The 18,484-nt window shown below is 37.8% G+C and overlaps 1 protein-coding gene across 1 annotated transcript; it reads left to right on the top strand.

The window, feature by feature from the left end:
• Positions 1–452: 452 nt before the first annotated feature.
• On the top strand, positions 453–13,955 carry EFCAB10 (EF-hand calcium binding domain 10). Its single transcript, XM_053719757.1, has 4 exons — positions 453–564; positions 3,872–4,036; positions 12,442–12,523; positions 13,818–13,955. Exons 1-4 carry the CDS (start codon positions 462–464, stop codon positions 13,858–13,860), a joined length of 393 nt encoding a protein of 130 aa, XP_053575732.1. The 5' UTR covers positions 453–461; the 3' UTR covers positions 13,861–13,955.
• Positions 13,956–18,484: the final 4,529 nt, after the last annotated feature.

The raw sequence follows: 18,484 nt of genomic DNA, 5'->3' as shown, positions 1-18,484 counted from the left end.
TGCTGTCGCATTTATCGATGTGCGGCAGACATGATTGCTACAGCGGATCATGTCCGTCTGCACAATGGTAAATTACCCCATAGTGTGCATGTAGTGGTAACTAGTGAGGAAAAAACTTTCACATGATGAAATAGATTGCATGTGTTGTGGGCTGAGGATAGAGAACAGAGCTGCTATCTCAGTCAGACATCACTAAGATGCTGTGATAGTTGTATTTAAAATTAAAGGTTGAAGAGTCTAATTTAGGATATATTTTGTACTTTAATCTAGTTTCAAGTAATCAATTAAAATAAATAGGTGACGTCAATCAAAACATCACAAAGACCAGCACACTCTGACTGTTAATCTGTCCGGTTAAATAAAGATTTTTGCATGGGCGGGAGCAAGAATGTAATTGGCATGTGATTGGTTAGTGGTTTCAGGTCTCCTAGCAACAGGAATAACGCTGGACTTGGGCAAATATGGCGTCCGTACGAGAACTGGAAGCTGAAGAGTATCTGCGGGAAAACAAGATTTTAGAGCTAATGGACAACCTGACAAGCCAGTTGCTTTACCACCGACCGGGTAACCGATCATTAGAATTACCGTTATTAATCTCGTGTGATCTAGTGCAGACATTTAATTCTCCGTCTGCTTGAGAGTGCTGGGACTGTTTGCTTCGCTGTGCATTGTAGCTGTTCCTAGCAGCCGAGCATTTAGATGAAACATAGGGCACAAGTGCTAAAACAGAATATGTTTGAGAAATATAAAACAGCAATTCTCTCCTAAAGGAAAATTACAAAACTTACTGCAAATGACTCAGCTCGTTTAAACAGAGCCTGAACTACTGATGTTACAGAGGGTCTACAGATGTGTGATATTATATACATATGTGCTCTGAGACTAAAGAGTACAACTTCTCCTCCACACTGGATTTATAAAATATTTACATCATATTGTTTTAGCCCCCATAACTGTGAGACAGGTTATGCCCTTTGTTAGCCATATACAGTACAGCAGTTAATCTACACTTTCTGACAACAGTATACAGTTAGAGATGAATTCCCTTTTTCATCCAGTTATAGAGCAGGTATTTATCAACCTCTTCTTGCATCTGAATTTAGGGTATTGACAGAATAGTAGTCAAACTTGTGCTATTTGTTTCTCATTAAAGGGACAGTCTACAATATAATTGTTATTGTTTAAAAAGATAGATAATCCCTTTATTACCCATTCCCCAGTTTTGCAACAGTTATATTAACATACTTTTTACCTATGTGATTACTTTATATCTAAGCATCTTCTGACAGCCCCCTGATCACATGATTTATCTATTGACTTGCATTTATTACTGTGTTGTTTTTAACGCCTTTTAACGCCGTTATGCCGTTCTATTCCGTCATATTTACACTGGGCTTTAAAGCCGTTATGACGGAATAGAACGTCATAAAAAAACGGCTGTCCTGAAGCCTTCTGTGCTTCAAGGACTTGATCGCGGTTTGGAGGGCGTTCCTAGGGTTGTAGGGACGCCCCCCAGATGCGATCCAATAATTGAAATCTCGCGATCGTATGCACGATCGCGTAGTTTCAATTTGTCTACATCGGAACAGGTGTTCCGATGTATGCACTTTAACCCTGTCACGAAAGGGTTAAAGGGACAGTCAACACCAGAATGTTTGTTGTTTTAAAAGATAGATAATCCCTTAATTACACATTCCCCAGTTTTGCATAACCCACACAGTCATAATAATACACTTATTACCTCTGACTGTAATTACCTTGTATCTAAGCCTCTGCAGACTGCCCCACTATTTCAATTCTTTTGACAGACTTGCATTTTAGCCTCTGTAAATTCACGTGCATCAGCTCGATGTTATCTATATGAAACACATGAACTAATGCCCTCTAGTGGTGAAAAACTGTCAATGCATTTAGATTAGAGGAGGCCTTCAAGGTCTAAGAAATTAGCATATGAATCTCCTAGGTTTAGTTTTCAACTAAGAATATCAAAAAGAACAAAGCACAATTGGTGAATTTAAGTAAATTGGAAAGTTGTTTAAAATTACATGCCCTATTTGAATCATTAATGTTTTTTTGGACTTGACTGTCCCTTTAAATATCTCCTCGGGCGTGAACACAATGTTATCTATATGGCCTACATGAACCAGCAGCCTCCTGTTGTGAAAAGCAAATAAAAAAAAAAGCATGTGATAAAAGGCTGCCTGTAGTGGCTTAGAAACAGGAAAAAATTTAGAGGTTTAAATGTTATAAAGTATATTAATATATCAATGTTGGTTGTGCAAAGCTAGGGAATGGGTAGTAAAGGCATTATCTTTCTTTTTAAACAATAACTAATTTTAGTGTAGACTGTCCATTTAAAGGGACATTAAACACATTCAGATGGTAATATAAAATGATAAATCTTATATATATATATATATATATATATATATATATATATATATAAAACTCTGCAAAATACTTTCTTTATGTATGTTGTCTCCTTTTTCCTGTAATTCTATTCTGAAATTGTGAGCTTTTCAGTTCCTGTTTGAAATGTAAGTGCAGAACACTGTTATATTCCACACAGCTATTGGCTGCACACTCTAGTGACCTATTTATAACTGTCCCTCATTGGCCACAGCAGAGAAGTTAACCTAAATTACAACATGGCAGCTCCCATTGTTTTATATACACTAAACCTTTAATCTTATTTTGTCACTATTTAAACAGATAATTAAACTTTAAAAAATAAATCTACATGTTAATCTCAGACTAATCATTTATTTGAACACATCATTCTATCTATCATTTATGTTGTGTTTAATGTCCCTTTAATGTGTTCTAAATGACTTGTTATACCTACTGCAGAGTATCAAATATTGATAAATTACCTTTAATGTTTATTTTTGTATTTTAAATAGCTAATTTTATTAATTATACCTATTACCTATTGTTCTTAATGACATACCCATATAAATGTGCTGAGCCTGAAGGTAATGCAGACCTACTCATGTTAGCTCTGTCTAAACACACATCCTAATAGGTATTTTAAATGCTAATTATGGCTTGGAGGCCAATGAGTAGAATCGGCTATTTCAGATATACGAAAATCTCTCTAACCCCCACTGAGAGGTTACAGGGCCATGATACCCAAAGTTGAAACACTTGAAAGTGATGCAGCATAGCTGTAAAAAGCTGACTAGAAAATATCACCTGAGCATCTCTATGTAAAAAAATAAAGATATTTTACCTCAAAATGTCCTACGTATTCACACCCCATTGTAATTTAAGCAGCAAATCAGTATGTCTGTCCCAGGACAGGCAAAGTAGTGAGCCTCATGAACACTCGTGTTATTTCCCTATTCAGTTTAAGGAAGTTTACTATGAAATCTCATGAGAGTTAAGTGAAATCTCATGAGATCACAGTAAAATAGTTCATGACCTCAGCACTGTTGATGCTGAATGGCTGCTGTTCATTTTTTCATTTTTACCTGCAGCTGGAAAGTAACTGAAGTATAACTTTTTACACAGCACTTACTCTGGTTAGCCGAGGAAATTGAGGTAAAATATCTTCCTTTTTACATAGAGATGTTCAGGGGATATTTTCCTGTCAGCTTTTTACAGTTATACTGCATCAGTTTCAAGTGATTTATCATATGAGTATCATGTCCCTTTAAGTAGTGCTATAGTCTTCCGTTTACATAGCTTTTCTACAAATAATACATATGTATTCATATTTTCAGTGTATCTTGTTTCAAAGTGAAAAGCAGCTATTTCAGCTAACGATTGAAGTTGCTTGCTTTGACATGCTTAATTTTAGGTATACATACAACTGAATCTATTTAATGTCAATTTCTAGCTTTTAGCCTTAATGTTACTATCTTTACAGAAAGACCCAGAGAGTTTCTGATAAATCTACTTGAAAAATTGAAATATGCCAGACGGGCAGATGTGGATTATCCGTGCCTATTTGATGAGTCTAATCTGGATGCCATATTTGGAGTCCTTGACCCTTCAGGACAAGGGTATATAACAAAAGAACAGTTTGTGGGTGGTGAGTAGTAATGGAACCAAATATTAACATCTCTGTCTTTGAAATGCGTTTTAAATATATTAAAATCTTATGATACTATGTTCAAATTGCTATAAACTCCAATATTTGTTTTCTTTGAGATTTTTCTTTTTCACAGCACGGATTATATATGCATGTTTGTATGATACAATGCTCTATGGAAATTCTAAATATGGTGGGATGTGAGTGAAAGCAAATAACGCACTCAAGCCATTGGGCATCCAAGTGTCAACCTGATAACATTTGCTGGGTTAACTACGCTCGCTCTACATCATTGCCCCAAATCTAAATTTGGCTTCCTTATTTAGATTAAAAAAAGGGTCTTAACTCACGCGAAGAGCATTATACTGATGATAAATATGAATCATCGATGTCACGTATTTATAATTTAATCTACCTTGAAATTTTTTCGTTCTTCTCAATCACATGACCATTACGTGACTGTTTTGTTTTTGTCATACAGTTTTTAAAATGGTCGCCATTTTCAAAAATCCTTTTCATTCTTGTTCATAAATAAGTACAGTTCTAAAAGTTATTTTTAATTTAGTATACTTGTTGAGTCCTTTTAAAATAGAAAAAGAAGAACACAGAGGCGCCCAATGGCCTAATACCAAAATGACAAGGGGAAAACAGAAATTGTAAGAATTATACTCGCAAATATATTGCACCAAGGGGTGCGAGAAGACAGACTGGAACCTCACAGTTGCCCAGCAAACTGACCAGACGCAGCCAGATCTTGTGTAGTAAACTTTGCCTATGGGGTCCACCAGGTCCCTAGATACAGGGATACAGAGCCAACATAGCCCAGCACAGTATGTACAAATATGTGTGTATATAAGGAATATGCAAACTTACATATTAAAAAGCACCTCCAGGTGCAATAATCACAAGCTGGGACTTCTCAGCCGCCCAGCTGACTGTTTCCAGGATACCAGCAGACAAATAGGTTCCCAAACCAGATCCAGGGATATGTGGGATCCCCAAAATGATATACAGCAGCAAGTGTATTAATTAAAATAGTACTTTATTAAAAGCAACACGTTTCTCAGCCTCTATGGGGCTGTTTCCTCAGGCTAATGTATAAAAAAAAATGAGCTTACACTTGCTATATAAAACACATAAACCCAGCTGATAGGTAGAATATTAATTAAGAACATGTGTGTCCAATCTACTTAACACAGTTACCATGGATACTCTAGTACACATACAAACTGACCCTTATATATTAGGTAGAGTATTAGTTAAAGAGCCATTGTAAGTAAATATTTTCTATGCCTGTTACTAACTAACTACCCCAAATACGCTTTTTATCAATAGCATTTCATTAACATATCTCTACCGTGAGACTTCCGGTGAGCGGCTCAGCGAGATGGCCACTGCTTCTCACTGCTCTGTGTATGTCAGCTGCCATTGAGTGAACAGTGGCTGAATCTTAGGCCATCCAGATATCCCTTGACAATCATTGTGTCCGGGAAACTTGTGGGATTAGGAAGCTCCAACTCCTGGCCACCGAGAAGGCATACAAAGAAATTTAAACCCATTCCTTTTTTTCGGGGGAGGGGAAGTGCTCTCTGCGGAACTAAGATGAAGTGCACTATTTCCTCCCTTATTGACATTTTTCAGCCCGTGCTTGACTCCCTAACGGCTGCTATGGATGTACTGCTCTGGGAGACACAAGAGTTTCGAGCAAATGACAGCATAAAAACTTCCCCTACCGGGGTGAGAGTGCCGCTACCGATATCAGCTGGCAAGATGCATGCAGAAGAGGCCTTTTCAGCTGCACCCATTTTGGACATCAGCATGGCATTCCCGGTGAGAAATACAGGCTGTGTCAAAGCCCTAACGCAGATGAGTGAATGGGCTGCTGGGGAGACTGGAATAGCTAGTGATTGTCAAACGCATCACCCCACTGATGTCGCTGCAGACTTTGTCTCTTTGTCTGGAGACTGGCCGCTCAGCCTGAGGACGGAGCCTAATGACCCTGCACACCCTGTCTCTTGCTCCCCCTGGCACTATGTTCAGACCGCGAGTAGCTTCGGCACGAAGGTTACTGCCTCTGGCCCCACAGGCTTTGCTGATGACTCTCCTCGGCTCTATGCCCCTATATCTGGCCCCTCGCTGTGTCTCAGCCTCAGAGTTGGAGTGGGATAAATCCGCGCATGATGGATTCAAACCTTCTTGGGGACTGCAGCATCTTCACCTAACGGCTATACAAGTGACCGGACCGCTGAGGGAGATGTGAGCACATTTTGTTTTGTTAACAGGCTGTACATCTATCATACGGAGCTGTATATATGCTGGACTCGCTCATTCTACCTACTTTGTCCTATGCTGTTTTATGCCTAAGTTTTGTTTTGTCCTTTATAACTGCCATAGCTAAATATACACCTAATGGATATTCTATTTGTAATGCTGCCGGTTTGGTAGCGAGCAATGCACATGCCCTGAAGTGTTTACTTGGGGACAGTGAACAATCGCAATGGTTAACCTCTGTTCCAGTTTATATAGAAATGCCTTGCTGATTTAATGACTATCATACTTTGGGAACGATTGAATCTAAAGACTCTATAATATTATATTGTGAAAGCTGAAACCACACTCCAGTGTTTGTGCACGTCTGACATCAGTCCAGTAGTCCCACATTGTGCACATCTTCTTATCTCTCATTTAAATGGTTGCTATGTGTGTTGTGCAATGTTCATTAAGGAAATGTTTGATGTTTATTGCCCCCTGTATCACCCTGGCTTCTGTGCATAGCCTAAAAAAAATGGCTCATAACATAACCTCCTTATATGCACTCATGACTCTCACTGTTGGATAATTAAATCTTAGAGCTGCCTCCCTCGCTTAGCCTTTAGGTCATAGTAATATGCCCAGCATATTTAAATACCCATATATAGCCGCTCGATTCCATCAACTATGCTAACTTGTTAGGCAGCAGTCCCTATGACTTGCTTTCTAGGCTTTAATGTGTTATGTTATGTGCGTGTGTGCTAGTGCTACACTTAGTTTTCATTGCTTCATTTTTATTATTATTCATTCATTTTTATTTTTTTTTGCCCTCTTGGGGACGAAGTATATCAGCTCTTAGTGTATATTTATCAACTCACAAAAATCCTTGTTCTTGAAAAGTGAATACCACTTTGAATCTCCATGTTCCTCTCATACTTCCCAAGAGCACTATTACTTTCAAAATGTTTACTGTTGTGTAACCTATCATAATGACCCCAGCAACATGCTACCAACATAGAACCCACCATGAGTTTGCATGCCTTCCCGTTCAATGAGCTTTTAATGCTGAATGTATCGGCTATCTAATTTGCATGACAATATAAAGCTGCTTGGTGACATAGTGCATGTACTGGCTCCTAGAGGCTCCTCCTGACTTGATAGAAATACTCTGACTCAAACCAAAGATGCATGTAAACACTACTGTAGCACTCTCAGCACTAGGTTATAAACATAGAGCCCATTAACTCTCGATATAGTCTAGGTAAACATACAAGCTGCTTAGTAATTTAATTTGTTACCTCATGCCTCAAGAAACTTGGCTACTAATGTGGAATGGGGCACTGTACAATAGACTACTCATGCTATGTGGCTCAACGTCTATGTGGAGAGATTATTTACTCCTTGTTTGTGTGAATGAGTCAGCCTGCAAGTTTGGATTGTGTGTTTGTATTTTATGTTAAATTAGATTTAGGTTGGTTTGTATGTTTATAAAAATAATAAAACCCCAACACCATGGTGCAGGGGAGTATACATGCTAGAACGCCTTCTAGCTCATATGCATCTTTGGCAGTCTCTAAAACATGTGTGAGCACTGCGTGCTACTATATCTAGTAAAAATGCGCTACTGGACACCATATTGCCTTGTCAACCTTTTATTATCTTATTGCACCCTGCGTGGTGTGTCATGGATGTGTACTCTGTCATTGTACCATGTGTTGGTTATAAATAAAATAAAAAAAAAAAAAAAACATATCTCTACCGTATATCAGAAATCTTATCTGCAAATTTAATTGTTTTCCAAACCCACTCCGTGGGTATCCTTTGCTCTGTACCAATCCGTTTACAATACCTAGGTTTCAAAATGGCGCTTTAAACACAAAGTTATTGGTTTAAGTATTTTGAACACTCAGTGCTGAAAATAGTGGGCAGGATAACGTGACATCATCGGCGAATAAAATATATAACTTTTAGAACGTTATGAAACTTCGTTTTGGAGAAAATATAGGTCAGTAGGTTTTAATTAATGTTTATTAACTTTAATATGTTAGTTGTTTAGCTTAAAAATTATAACAGAAAGTAATCCTTTAAGAACATATGTGTCCAATCTAATTAACACAGTTACCATGGATATTCTAGTACACAAACAAACTGACAACCCTTATATAGCATGATATAAAATAATGGTAAATGCAATAAGCTATATAATCCCCTTTTTTTATTCTTTTTTCTTTCTGTAGTGTAGTGGTCCCACCACCCCCCCCCTCCCGCAATCACCATATAGCCACCCCCAAACCCCTTTTCTGTAATGTAGCTGCCCTCCCACTCCCTCCCTCTCCGCTGCTGAGCCACCCACCCGCCTCCTACCGGCACCAGCAGAAGATCGTTACAGACGGTGACACACACACTGTCACCGTCTGTAACGATCAGGCATTTGCCCTCATATGAAGGTGGAGCACCGTTCACGCTCTCGCTCCATATGCGGCAGATGCCTGAAGCTTCAGGAGCTCCAGGTCTTGGCTGTAACGTAAAGTGAAGGTCAATTTGGATGTATTAGTGCCCGGTTTTTAAAAAACCTATTAAAAACAAGGGCACTTTAATTAATCAAAATTGACATTTCACTCCTTTTCTTCAAAAACGTACCTTTTAATCCTTAATGCCGCTCCAGCGATTCCCCCGGCCATCGGAAGCCTCTTCTTACGTCAGAAATGACGAATCCAGCTTCCTCCAATCATGGCTTCCCCCCCCGGGGGATCATGGCCTGATGCAACACCGTCATTTGAGGAAGCCGAAATCGTCATTTTGGACCCGCAAAGAGGGTTTGCGACGGGCGGAGGAAGCGCTGCAGCGGCTGACAGGATTAAAAGGTAAGTTTTTGAAGAAAAGGAGTGAAATGTCAATTTTGATGAATTAAAGTGCCCTTGTTTTTAATAGGATTATGAAAAAAACAGGCACTAATTCATCCAAATTGACTTTCACTTTAACAGCTGAGAGTGCTGAAGCTGTGTCCCACTGCAGGCTGCGCGTGCAACTGACAACGGCAACGGAAGCGTTACAAGCGTGATTATAGTATAGATAATCTCTAGAACGTTTTTTTACACCCTTTTGTAGTCTAGTAACATCGCATTAACATCCCTTTAATTCCTATGGCACCCTCCTGAGCTCAAAGGTGGTAGATTGAGAATCATAATTGCTTCAGTTGACATGCGAACGTACCAGTCGAATGTTTCATAAATGTTTATTTGGTCAAATGGAGTCATTTGTACGGGTGGATTAGCATCATTACGGTCAAATAAAGAGTGTATGTTGCAGCGATTTGAGCTACATTTGACAATTTTCACACAATGATAATTTAGATAGTCGATTTTGCTCGTAATTTGAATCAATTTGATGCATATTTTCAGCGATTTAACCCCTTAACGACCAAGGACGTACGCCACACGTCCTCAAAAAAAATACAGTTAATGACCGAGGACGTGTGGCGTACGTCCTTGGTCTGGAAAGCAGCTGGAAGCGATCCTGCTCGCTTCCAGCTGCTTTCCGGTTATTGCAGTGATGCCTCGATATGGAGGCATCCTGCAATAACCCCCCTTGGCCATCCGATGCAGAGAGAGCCACTCTGTGGCCCTCTCTGCACCGGACATCGGTGGCCGGTATCGTTGGTGGGTGGGAGCTTACGTGGGAGGTGGGTGGGCGGCCATCGGTGCTCAGTGTGGAGTGGAGGGGGCGGGAGCTACGGGAGCGCGCGCGTGCACGGGGGTGGTGGGCGGGCACGGGGCGGGAGCGGGTGGGAACCGCTACACTACAGAAAAAAAAGGTTAAAAATTAAAAACACCATTATAGTAAAATATAATATAAGGGACCTGGAAGGGGTTGGGGGTTGGTCTCGGTGGGGGGGGAAAGCTACACTACAGAAAAGGGAATTTTTTTAAAAAAAAAGGCACATTTTGTTACAAAACTGGGAACTGGCAGACAGCTGCCAGTACCCAAGATGGCGCCCATTATTGCAGAGGGGAAGGGTTAGAGAGCAGTTTGGTGGGGGATCAGTGAGGTTGGGGTCTAAGGGGGGATCCTACACATCAGCATATGTAAATATGCTTTTTTTTTTTTTTTTTTTTAAAAAGGGCCAAATACCTTTTATTTTAGTACTCGCAGAGTTTCTGCCAGTACTTAAGATGGCGGGGACAATTGTGGGGTGGGGGAGGGAAGAGAGCTGTTTGGGAGGGATCAGGGGGTCTGATGTTTCAGGTGGGAGGCTGAGCTCTACACTAAAGCTAAAATTAACCCTGCAAGCTCCCTACAAGCTACATAATTAACCCCTTCACTGCTAGCCATAATACACGTGTGATGCGCAGCGGCATTTAGAGGCCTTCTAATTACCAAAAAGCAACACCAAAGTCATATATGTCTGCTACTTCTGAACAAAGGGGATCCCAGAGAAGAATTTACAACCATTTATGCCATAATTGCACAAGCTGTTTGTAAATAATTTAAGTTAGAAACCAAAAGTTTGTGAAAAAATTTGTGAAAAGTGAACAATTTTTTTGTATTTCATTGCATTTGGCGGTGAAATGGTGGCATGAAATATACCAAAACGGGCCTAGATCAATACTTTGGGATGTCTACTAAAAAAAAATATATACATGTCAATGGATATTCAGAGATTCCTGAAAGATATCAGTGCTCTAATGTAACTAGCGCTAATTTTGAAAAGAAATGGTTTGGAAATAGCAAAGTGCTACTTGTATTTATGGCCCTATAGTTTACAAAAAAAGCAAAGAACATGTAAACATTGGGTATTTCTAAACTCAGGACAAAATTTAGAAACTATTTAGCATGGGTGTTTTTTGGTGGTTGTAGATGTGTAACAGATTTTGGGGGTCAAAGTTAGAAAAAGTGTGTTTTTTTCTATTTTTTCCTCATATTTTATAAAAAAAATTATAGTAAATTATAAGATATGATGAAAATAATGGTATCTTTAGAAAGTCCATTTAATGGCGAGAAAAACCGTATATAATATGTGTGGGTACAGTAAATGAGTAAGAGGAAAATTACAGCTAAACACAAACACTGCAGAAATGTAAAAATAGCCTTGGTCCCAAACGGACAGAAAATGGAAAAGTGCTGTGGTGGTTAAAGGGACATGAAACCCAAATGTTTTCTTTTGTGATTTAGAGCATCCAATTTTATACAACTTTCCAATTTCCTTCTATTATCTAATTTGCTTCATTGTTTTGATATCCTTTGTTGAAAAGCATATCTAAATGGTGGCTGCACATAGATGCCTTGTGTGATTGACTCACCCATGTGCATTCCTTCAACAAAGAATATCTAAAGAATGAAGCAAGCATTTATATATTATTTATTTTTAATGTGATTGTCTAAATGCAAGGGCAAGCATTCATATTATTTATAAATAAAGTTATTCACTGTGTGACACTGTTGGAGCTATATTATGAATTCTTTCTCCAGTGGTATAGAGCACATATTACATCATTCTAGTTTTATTTTAATCTCCCCTATATTAGTGCTGGTATGGCGAGGAAGCTATTTCATTAAATATTTGGTGGATACACTCTGTTGCAAGGAAAATGGGGAAAAACAAGTTTGGGGAGGGGGTTGTAATCCTGTTTGAAAGTTAGCCTTGGCAAGGGCATGGTCGTAGACACTTCCCCATCATATGATATAATTAGTATAATCAGCTGATTTATGGTGGTTTACAGTGGACTAACTTTATTATATCTTGGCGTCTTATTTTAGCGAGTAAATCTTAAATTATTCTAAATGATAGAATGCAATGAGACTGGATACAAGTAGTATCTGCTTATGTTAAACATTCCCCAGGTCAGATGCTGTAGTTTAATAGAAACTTATTCAGTTCTGATGTTCTTATAATATCTTATAATATCCAATAAAGCATTATTTTGAACCAAAAAAATAATAGTAATTTGTATATAGACTTGTACATTATTTAGATTGTTTTTGTTGTTTTCTCCATTACTAAACACTAAAAATGTTAGTTACTTTGAATAAACATTATAGTATATGTAAATATTATTTTTTATTTTTTTTATTCTTTGATATTCAATATATTTTTTAACACGTCAAGAAACAACATTCTGTGTATGTAACGTAATTCCTCCCTTGTTCGCTTCCAGCTCTAAAAACGCTTGGTGTAGAAGAAACCAATGTTGAAGACCAACCTGAGAGAATGACCCTGGAAGTCTTTAAGCATGAAATGTAAGAGGGGTCTATAATCTTGTGTGTTGTTAGTAGTGAGTAAATCATAGGAAGAGATGCATCTCATACCTAATGGTTTAGCAAAATGAGAAATGACTAGCCCCTTAAAGAATAGATTTTATATCTCTGTATGAAGTAATTAAAACAAATAGACCATCATGTAGAATAGTCTCATGACAACCCGTTTTGATTATGTCTCCATGCAATTTAAGGGGCCAGGACAGTACTGTGTGCTGCCACTGTGCAGCCATTGTATAAAGGGACATGGTAAACTTTCATGATTAAAGGGACAGTGTACGCCAACATTTTAATGGTTTTAAAAGATAACTAATCCCTTTATTACCCATTCCCCAGTTTTGCACAACCAACACGGTTATATTAATATACATATTACCTCTGTGATTACCTTGTATCTATGCCTCTGCAGACTGCCCCCTTATTTCAGCTCTTTTGACAGACTTGTATTTTATCCAATCAGTGCTGACTCATAAATAACTTCACTGGAGTGATAACATGAACTAGTGCTGTCTAGATGTGAAAAACTGTAAAAATGCACTGAGATAAGAGGCATTGTGAAGGTTGGAATGACTTGTCTCCACATGAGTATATAAAAAAAAAAGGCATGGGCAATGGATACAGCTGTTTCAATACATTGTGGAAATTATGTAGCCTTATGATTAGGTGTCTCTTCCCCCTTTAAAGGGACAGGCTTCTTGAAAATGTTTTAAAAGATAAATAATCCCTTTATTACCCATTCTCCAGTTTTGCATAACCAACACGGTTATATTAATATATTTTTTACCTCTGTGATTACCTTGTATCTAATCCTCCTTATTTTGGGGCTTTTTACAAACTTGCATTTTAGCCAAAAAATATCAACTGAATGTCTCTATGTAAAAAAAGGAAGATTTACCCCAAAATGTCCTCAGTAGCCGCATCCTATTGTAGAGGAATTTGGTGCATCCAATCAGGATGCTTGTCCTGGGATTTGAAGTGAGTGTGCATCTGGCATGTGCAGGCACAGTCACTTTCTCTCCCTTCTCAGTTTAAGGAAGTGTACTGTGAAATCCCAAAAGATCAAAAGTAAAGCAAAGTGTGAACTCAGCACTAATGCTGCGGATTGCCTGCTTTTTTTCACCATGCAGATGAAAGGAAAAGAGGTAGCTGAAAAGTAACTCTGTGAGCAGTTACTAACTTGCTATGGTTTACATCATGAAACGTTTCATTCCCACAGTTGCTTCCAGGGTAAATATGACCTAATGTTTCTAACAAATCTATTTTCTTTTTCCTACAGGAGAACACGGTTGAAAAAATCTTGTGCAACATTCAAACATTAGCAAGTTCCCACACAAGTTATTATGTAAACCTGCTGTCGTTTTACTTTTCTCTTCCATGTTATTGCTTTTTTCACCAATAAAACACTTTCATCAGCCTTGTGTATCATTTAATATGTATTCTGTCCATGCAAATATTCTTTATGTAGATATGAAGAAAGAGTTGTAGCTGAGTAATAAAACACAACCCATTAGCAAGATAACAAAAAAAACAGACATGTCAGGCAAAGAAAAAAAGAAGAAATTAGTTATCTTTAATGATTTTAGGTTATGAGGGGTTAACTTTCTGTGTGTGTTATTTTGTTTTTCCATGTATTTCCCATTGTTTATCCTTATAAAAACAGATGCCCCGTTTTAAATAATTTCTAAATTTCACTTGACCAAAGTTTATTACTTACAAACAGAGACCTGGTGCTTCAAGTCAGTTTGAGGCCAAAGATGATGTCAGCACAGGGTAACAGAAAACAAGGTTCTTCATAAAGACAGAGACTGAGGTCAATTGGAGTTGAAAACAGTAGGATATCTTAAGACATTTTTTTATCACTTTTATGTTAGAGGATGACTAAAGATAATAGACATGTCATGTTTAGTATCAAAATAGTCATCATGTCACAATGGGATTTGCTTAGAAAGGATATGTGTGCTTTAAAATGATAAATTATTCAATAACTTCAGCCAGGGCTTTTATGGCCTGCCATAAAAGGGGGGATGCTACCTTCCTTTCCCACTCTGGGAAAACTCAGTGTTAACACCTACTCAATTTCAAAGAAGCTGTAGATTTTTTTCTGACAAATTAAATTTCTCTCTCATTTGCCGGCCCCCTATAACATAAGACAGACATCAGCCAATCAAAGACTAGCATACATATACAATGTGAGCTTGTGCACATGCTCAGTAGGATCTTGTTTCGACAGAATGTGTGCATATAAAAAGTCTGTGCAAAATTTGATAATGGAAGTAAATTAGAAATTGTCTTAACTGCATGTTCTTTCTAAATAATAAAAGTTTATTTTGACTTGAGTGTCCCTTTAACAAGGAGCAGATGTATAGGGAATCTATTCAGCTGGAGGGACACAATCCCTGGTGGCGCACAAAAGGTTTTACAATGTGTGAAATCCCAGAAACACCTGTAATAGAGTATGGTGTACATTTCAGGGACAAAATGCCAGCCTTATTGAGGGAGGTAGCTATAAATCTAAGGGCTGCCATATTCATACAAAAGCTGTTGCATGATGGTACCAGAACTTACTCTCTGGCAGTACAAACACCTATGAGACACAACAGGCTGCATGGGAGCGTCCCTTTAATATCTTAAAACAACTGCGTCGTGAATTTTGTGTAATTTTTAAATGGAAGGAGAAAACTGCAGGAGCATTCTATTGGCTGTTCCGATCAGCCAATAGAATGCAAGCTCAATCTGATTGGCTGATCGGATCAAACTTGATTCTGATTGGCTGATTCCATCAGCCAATCAGAATTTTCCTACCTTAATTCCGATTGGCTGATAGAATCCTATCAGCCAATCGGAATTCGAGGGACGCCATCTTGGATGACGTCCCTTAAAGGAACCGTCATTCGTCGGGAAGTCGTCGTCGGAAGAAGATGGGTCCGCGGTGGAGGTCTTCAAGATGGAGCCGGTCCTCATCGGATGAAGATAGAAGATGCCTTGGAAGAAGATGGTTGCCGGTCCGGATCTACTCTTCTTCCCGGATAGGATGAAGACTTTGGAGCCTCTTCTGGACTTCTTCAGCCGTCGGATGATGGATGTCTAGCCCCCGCTTGGGCTTAGATGAAGATATCAGAGCCAGGACGGATCGGTGTGATACCCGGTGAGGTGAAGACAAGGTAGGAAGATCTTCAGGGGCTTAGTGTTAGGTTTATTTAAGGGGGGTTTGGGTTAGATTAGGGGTATGTGGGTGGTGGGTTGTAATGTTGGGGGGGGGTATTGTATGTGTTTTTTTTTACAGGAAAAAGAGCTGAATTTCTTGGGGCATGCCCCGCAAAGGGCCCTGTTCAGGGCTGGTAAGGTAAAAGAGCTTTGAACTTTTGTAATTTAGAATAGGGTAGGGCATTTTTTATTTTGGGGGGCTTTGTTATTTTATTAGGGGGCTTAGAGTAGGTGTAATTAGTTTAAAATTGTTGTAATATTTTTCTTATGTTTGTAAATATTTTTTTATTTTTTGTAACTTAGTTCTTTTTTATTTTTTGTACTTTAGTTAATTTATTTCATTGTAGTTATTTGTAGGTATTGTATTTAATTAATTTATTGATAGTGTAGTGTTAGGTTTAATTGTAGGTAATTGTAGGTATTTTATTTAATTTATTTATTGATAGTGTAGTGTTAGGTTTAATTGTAACTTAGGTTAGGATTTATTTTACAGGTAATTTTGTAATTATTTTAACTAGGTAGATATTAAATAGTTCTTAACTATTTAATAGCTATTGTACCTGGTTAAAATAAATACAAAGTTACCTGTAAAATAAATATAAATCCTAAAATAGCTATAATATAATTATAATGTATATTGTAGCTATATTAGGGTTTATTTTACAGGTAAGTATTTAGTTTTAAATAGGAATAATTTATTTAATAAGAGGTAATTTATTTTGTTAGATTTAAATTATATTTAACTTAGGGGGTTGTTAGTGTTAGGGTTAGACTTAGCTTTAGGGGTTAATACATTTATTAGAATAGCGGCAAGATTCGGTCGGCAGATTAGGGGTTAATAATTGAAGTTAGGTGTTGGCGATGTTAGGGAGGGCAGATTAGGGGTTAATACTATTTATTATAGGGTTATTGAGGCGGGAGTGAGGCGGATTAGGGGTTAATAACTTTATTATAGTAGCGGTGAGATCCGCTCGGCAAATTAGGGGTTAATAAGTGGAGGCGACGTTGAGGGGGGCAGGTTAGGGGTTAATAAATAAGACAGATACGGATAGGGTATAGCGCTAGACCAAAAACCTACTTGGCCTCACTAAAGGTTATTGTCTCCTCCCTAGACAATAGAGAATTAAGAATGTAAAATCAGTGGATATAGGAGGCGCTATAGAGCCGTAGGATATATAGATATAAATAAATGTAAAATTCACTGTATCGTGACCAGTTAAAACATTCAAAAAATTAAAAATCCAAAATTCCAATGACCCTTAAGGGATACGTTAAAATACTATTTATGTGCAAAATCTGTGATAAAAAATCGGTGATAATTAAAAATAAAGGAAAATATCTACGTATATATATATATATATATATAAAAACAATTTATCCAAGTGAAAAATCAAAGTGAAATAAATGCAGTATCAAAGTGCAATCAATGATCAAGTGACAATAATTAGTAAAACACAGATGTGATATTTAATAAGTCAATGCATAAAAGGTTGACACAAACAATCCATATAACAATCAATCATACATAAAATAAAGTAAAACCGGTTAAACATACACACTATACATAACCCCTCAGATTCCCCAAATCAAATGGGGCTGGCGGAGAACACCTATAATGACTGTTTTCTAATCTTGGTGTTGGTAGTTCAAGGGGATCCCCCAAAGAAGATGGTCCGGAATGACAATGTGGGTTTAATTATTGTAAATCCAAAGATATAAATGTTAATGTTTCTGAATGGTGCCGTTATATCCCCAGTCTTATTTGGTCACAAATAAAAGCCCACAATGAGGACATCCTGTGGAAACAAACACTTGCGCAAGTGGTCACCTAGGATCCGGAACCGGGTGACGTCACTCACGGGATTTTCGCTGAGCAGACATCTAAAGGAGCAGCCGGAGTGTCGGGCCAGGTAAGGAGATCGCTGGCAGACACTTGTAAGAAGGTAGGAGAGCCTCCCGGCTAAGTTATAAATACTTGATTGCCTTTAACTAAGAGAATATTAAGGAAGGAGCTCTATACCATTGTGGGCTTTTATTTGTGACCAAATAAGACTGGGGATATAACGGCACCATTCAGAAACATTAACATTTATAATATCTTTGGATTTACAATAATTAAACCCACATTGTCATTCCGGACCATCTTCTTTGGGGGATCCCCTTGAACTACCAACACCAAGATTAGAACACAGTCATTATAGGTGTTCTCCGCCAGCCCCATTTGATTTGGGGAATCTGAGGGGTTATGTATAGTGTGTATGTTTAACCGGTTTTACTTTATTTTATGTATGATTGATTGTTATATGGATTGTTTGTGTCAACCTTTTATGCATTGACTTATTAAATATCACATCTGTGTTTTACTAATTATTGTCACTTGATCATTGATTGCACTTTGATACTGCATTTATTTCACTTTGATTTTTCACTTGGATAAATTGTTTTTATATATATATATATACGTAGATATTTTCCTTTATTTTTAATTATCACCGATTTTTTTATCACAGATTTTGCACATAAATAGTATTTTAACGTATCCCTTAAGGGTCATTGGAATTTTGGATTTTTAATTTTTTGAATGTTTTAACTGGTCACGATACACTGAATTTTACATTTATTTATATCTATATATCCTACGGCTCTATAGCGCCTCCTATATCCACTGATTTTACAGGGGTTAATAAATATAATATAGGGGTCGGCGGTGTTAGGGGCAGCAGATTAGGGGTACATAGC

The sequence above is a fragment of the Bombina bombina genome, chromosome 6 (genome assembly GCF_027579735.1).
Source record: "Bombina bombina isolate aBomBom1 chromosome 6, aBomBom1.pri, whole genome shotgun sequence".
Lineage (NCBI taxonomy): Eukaryota > Metazoa > Chordata > Amphibia > Anura > Bombinatoridae > Bombina > Bombina bombina.
The sequence above is the reverse complement of the archived record's forward strand: the minus strand, read 5'-3'. Positions and strand labels throughout refer to the sequence as shown.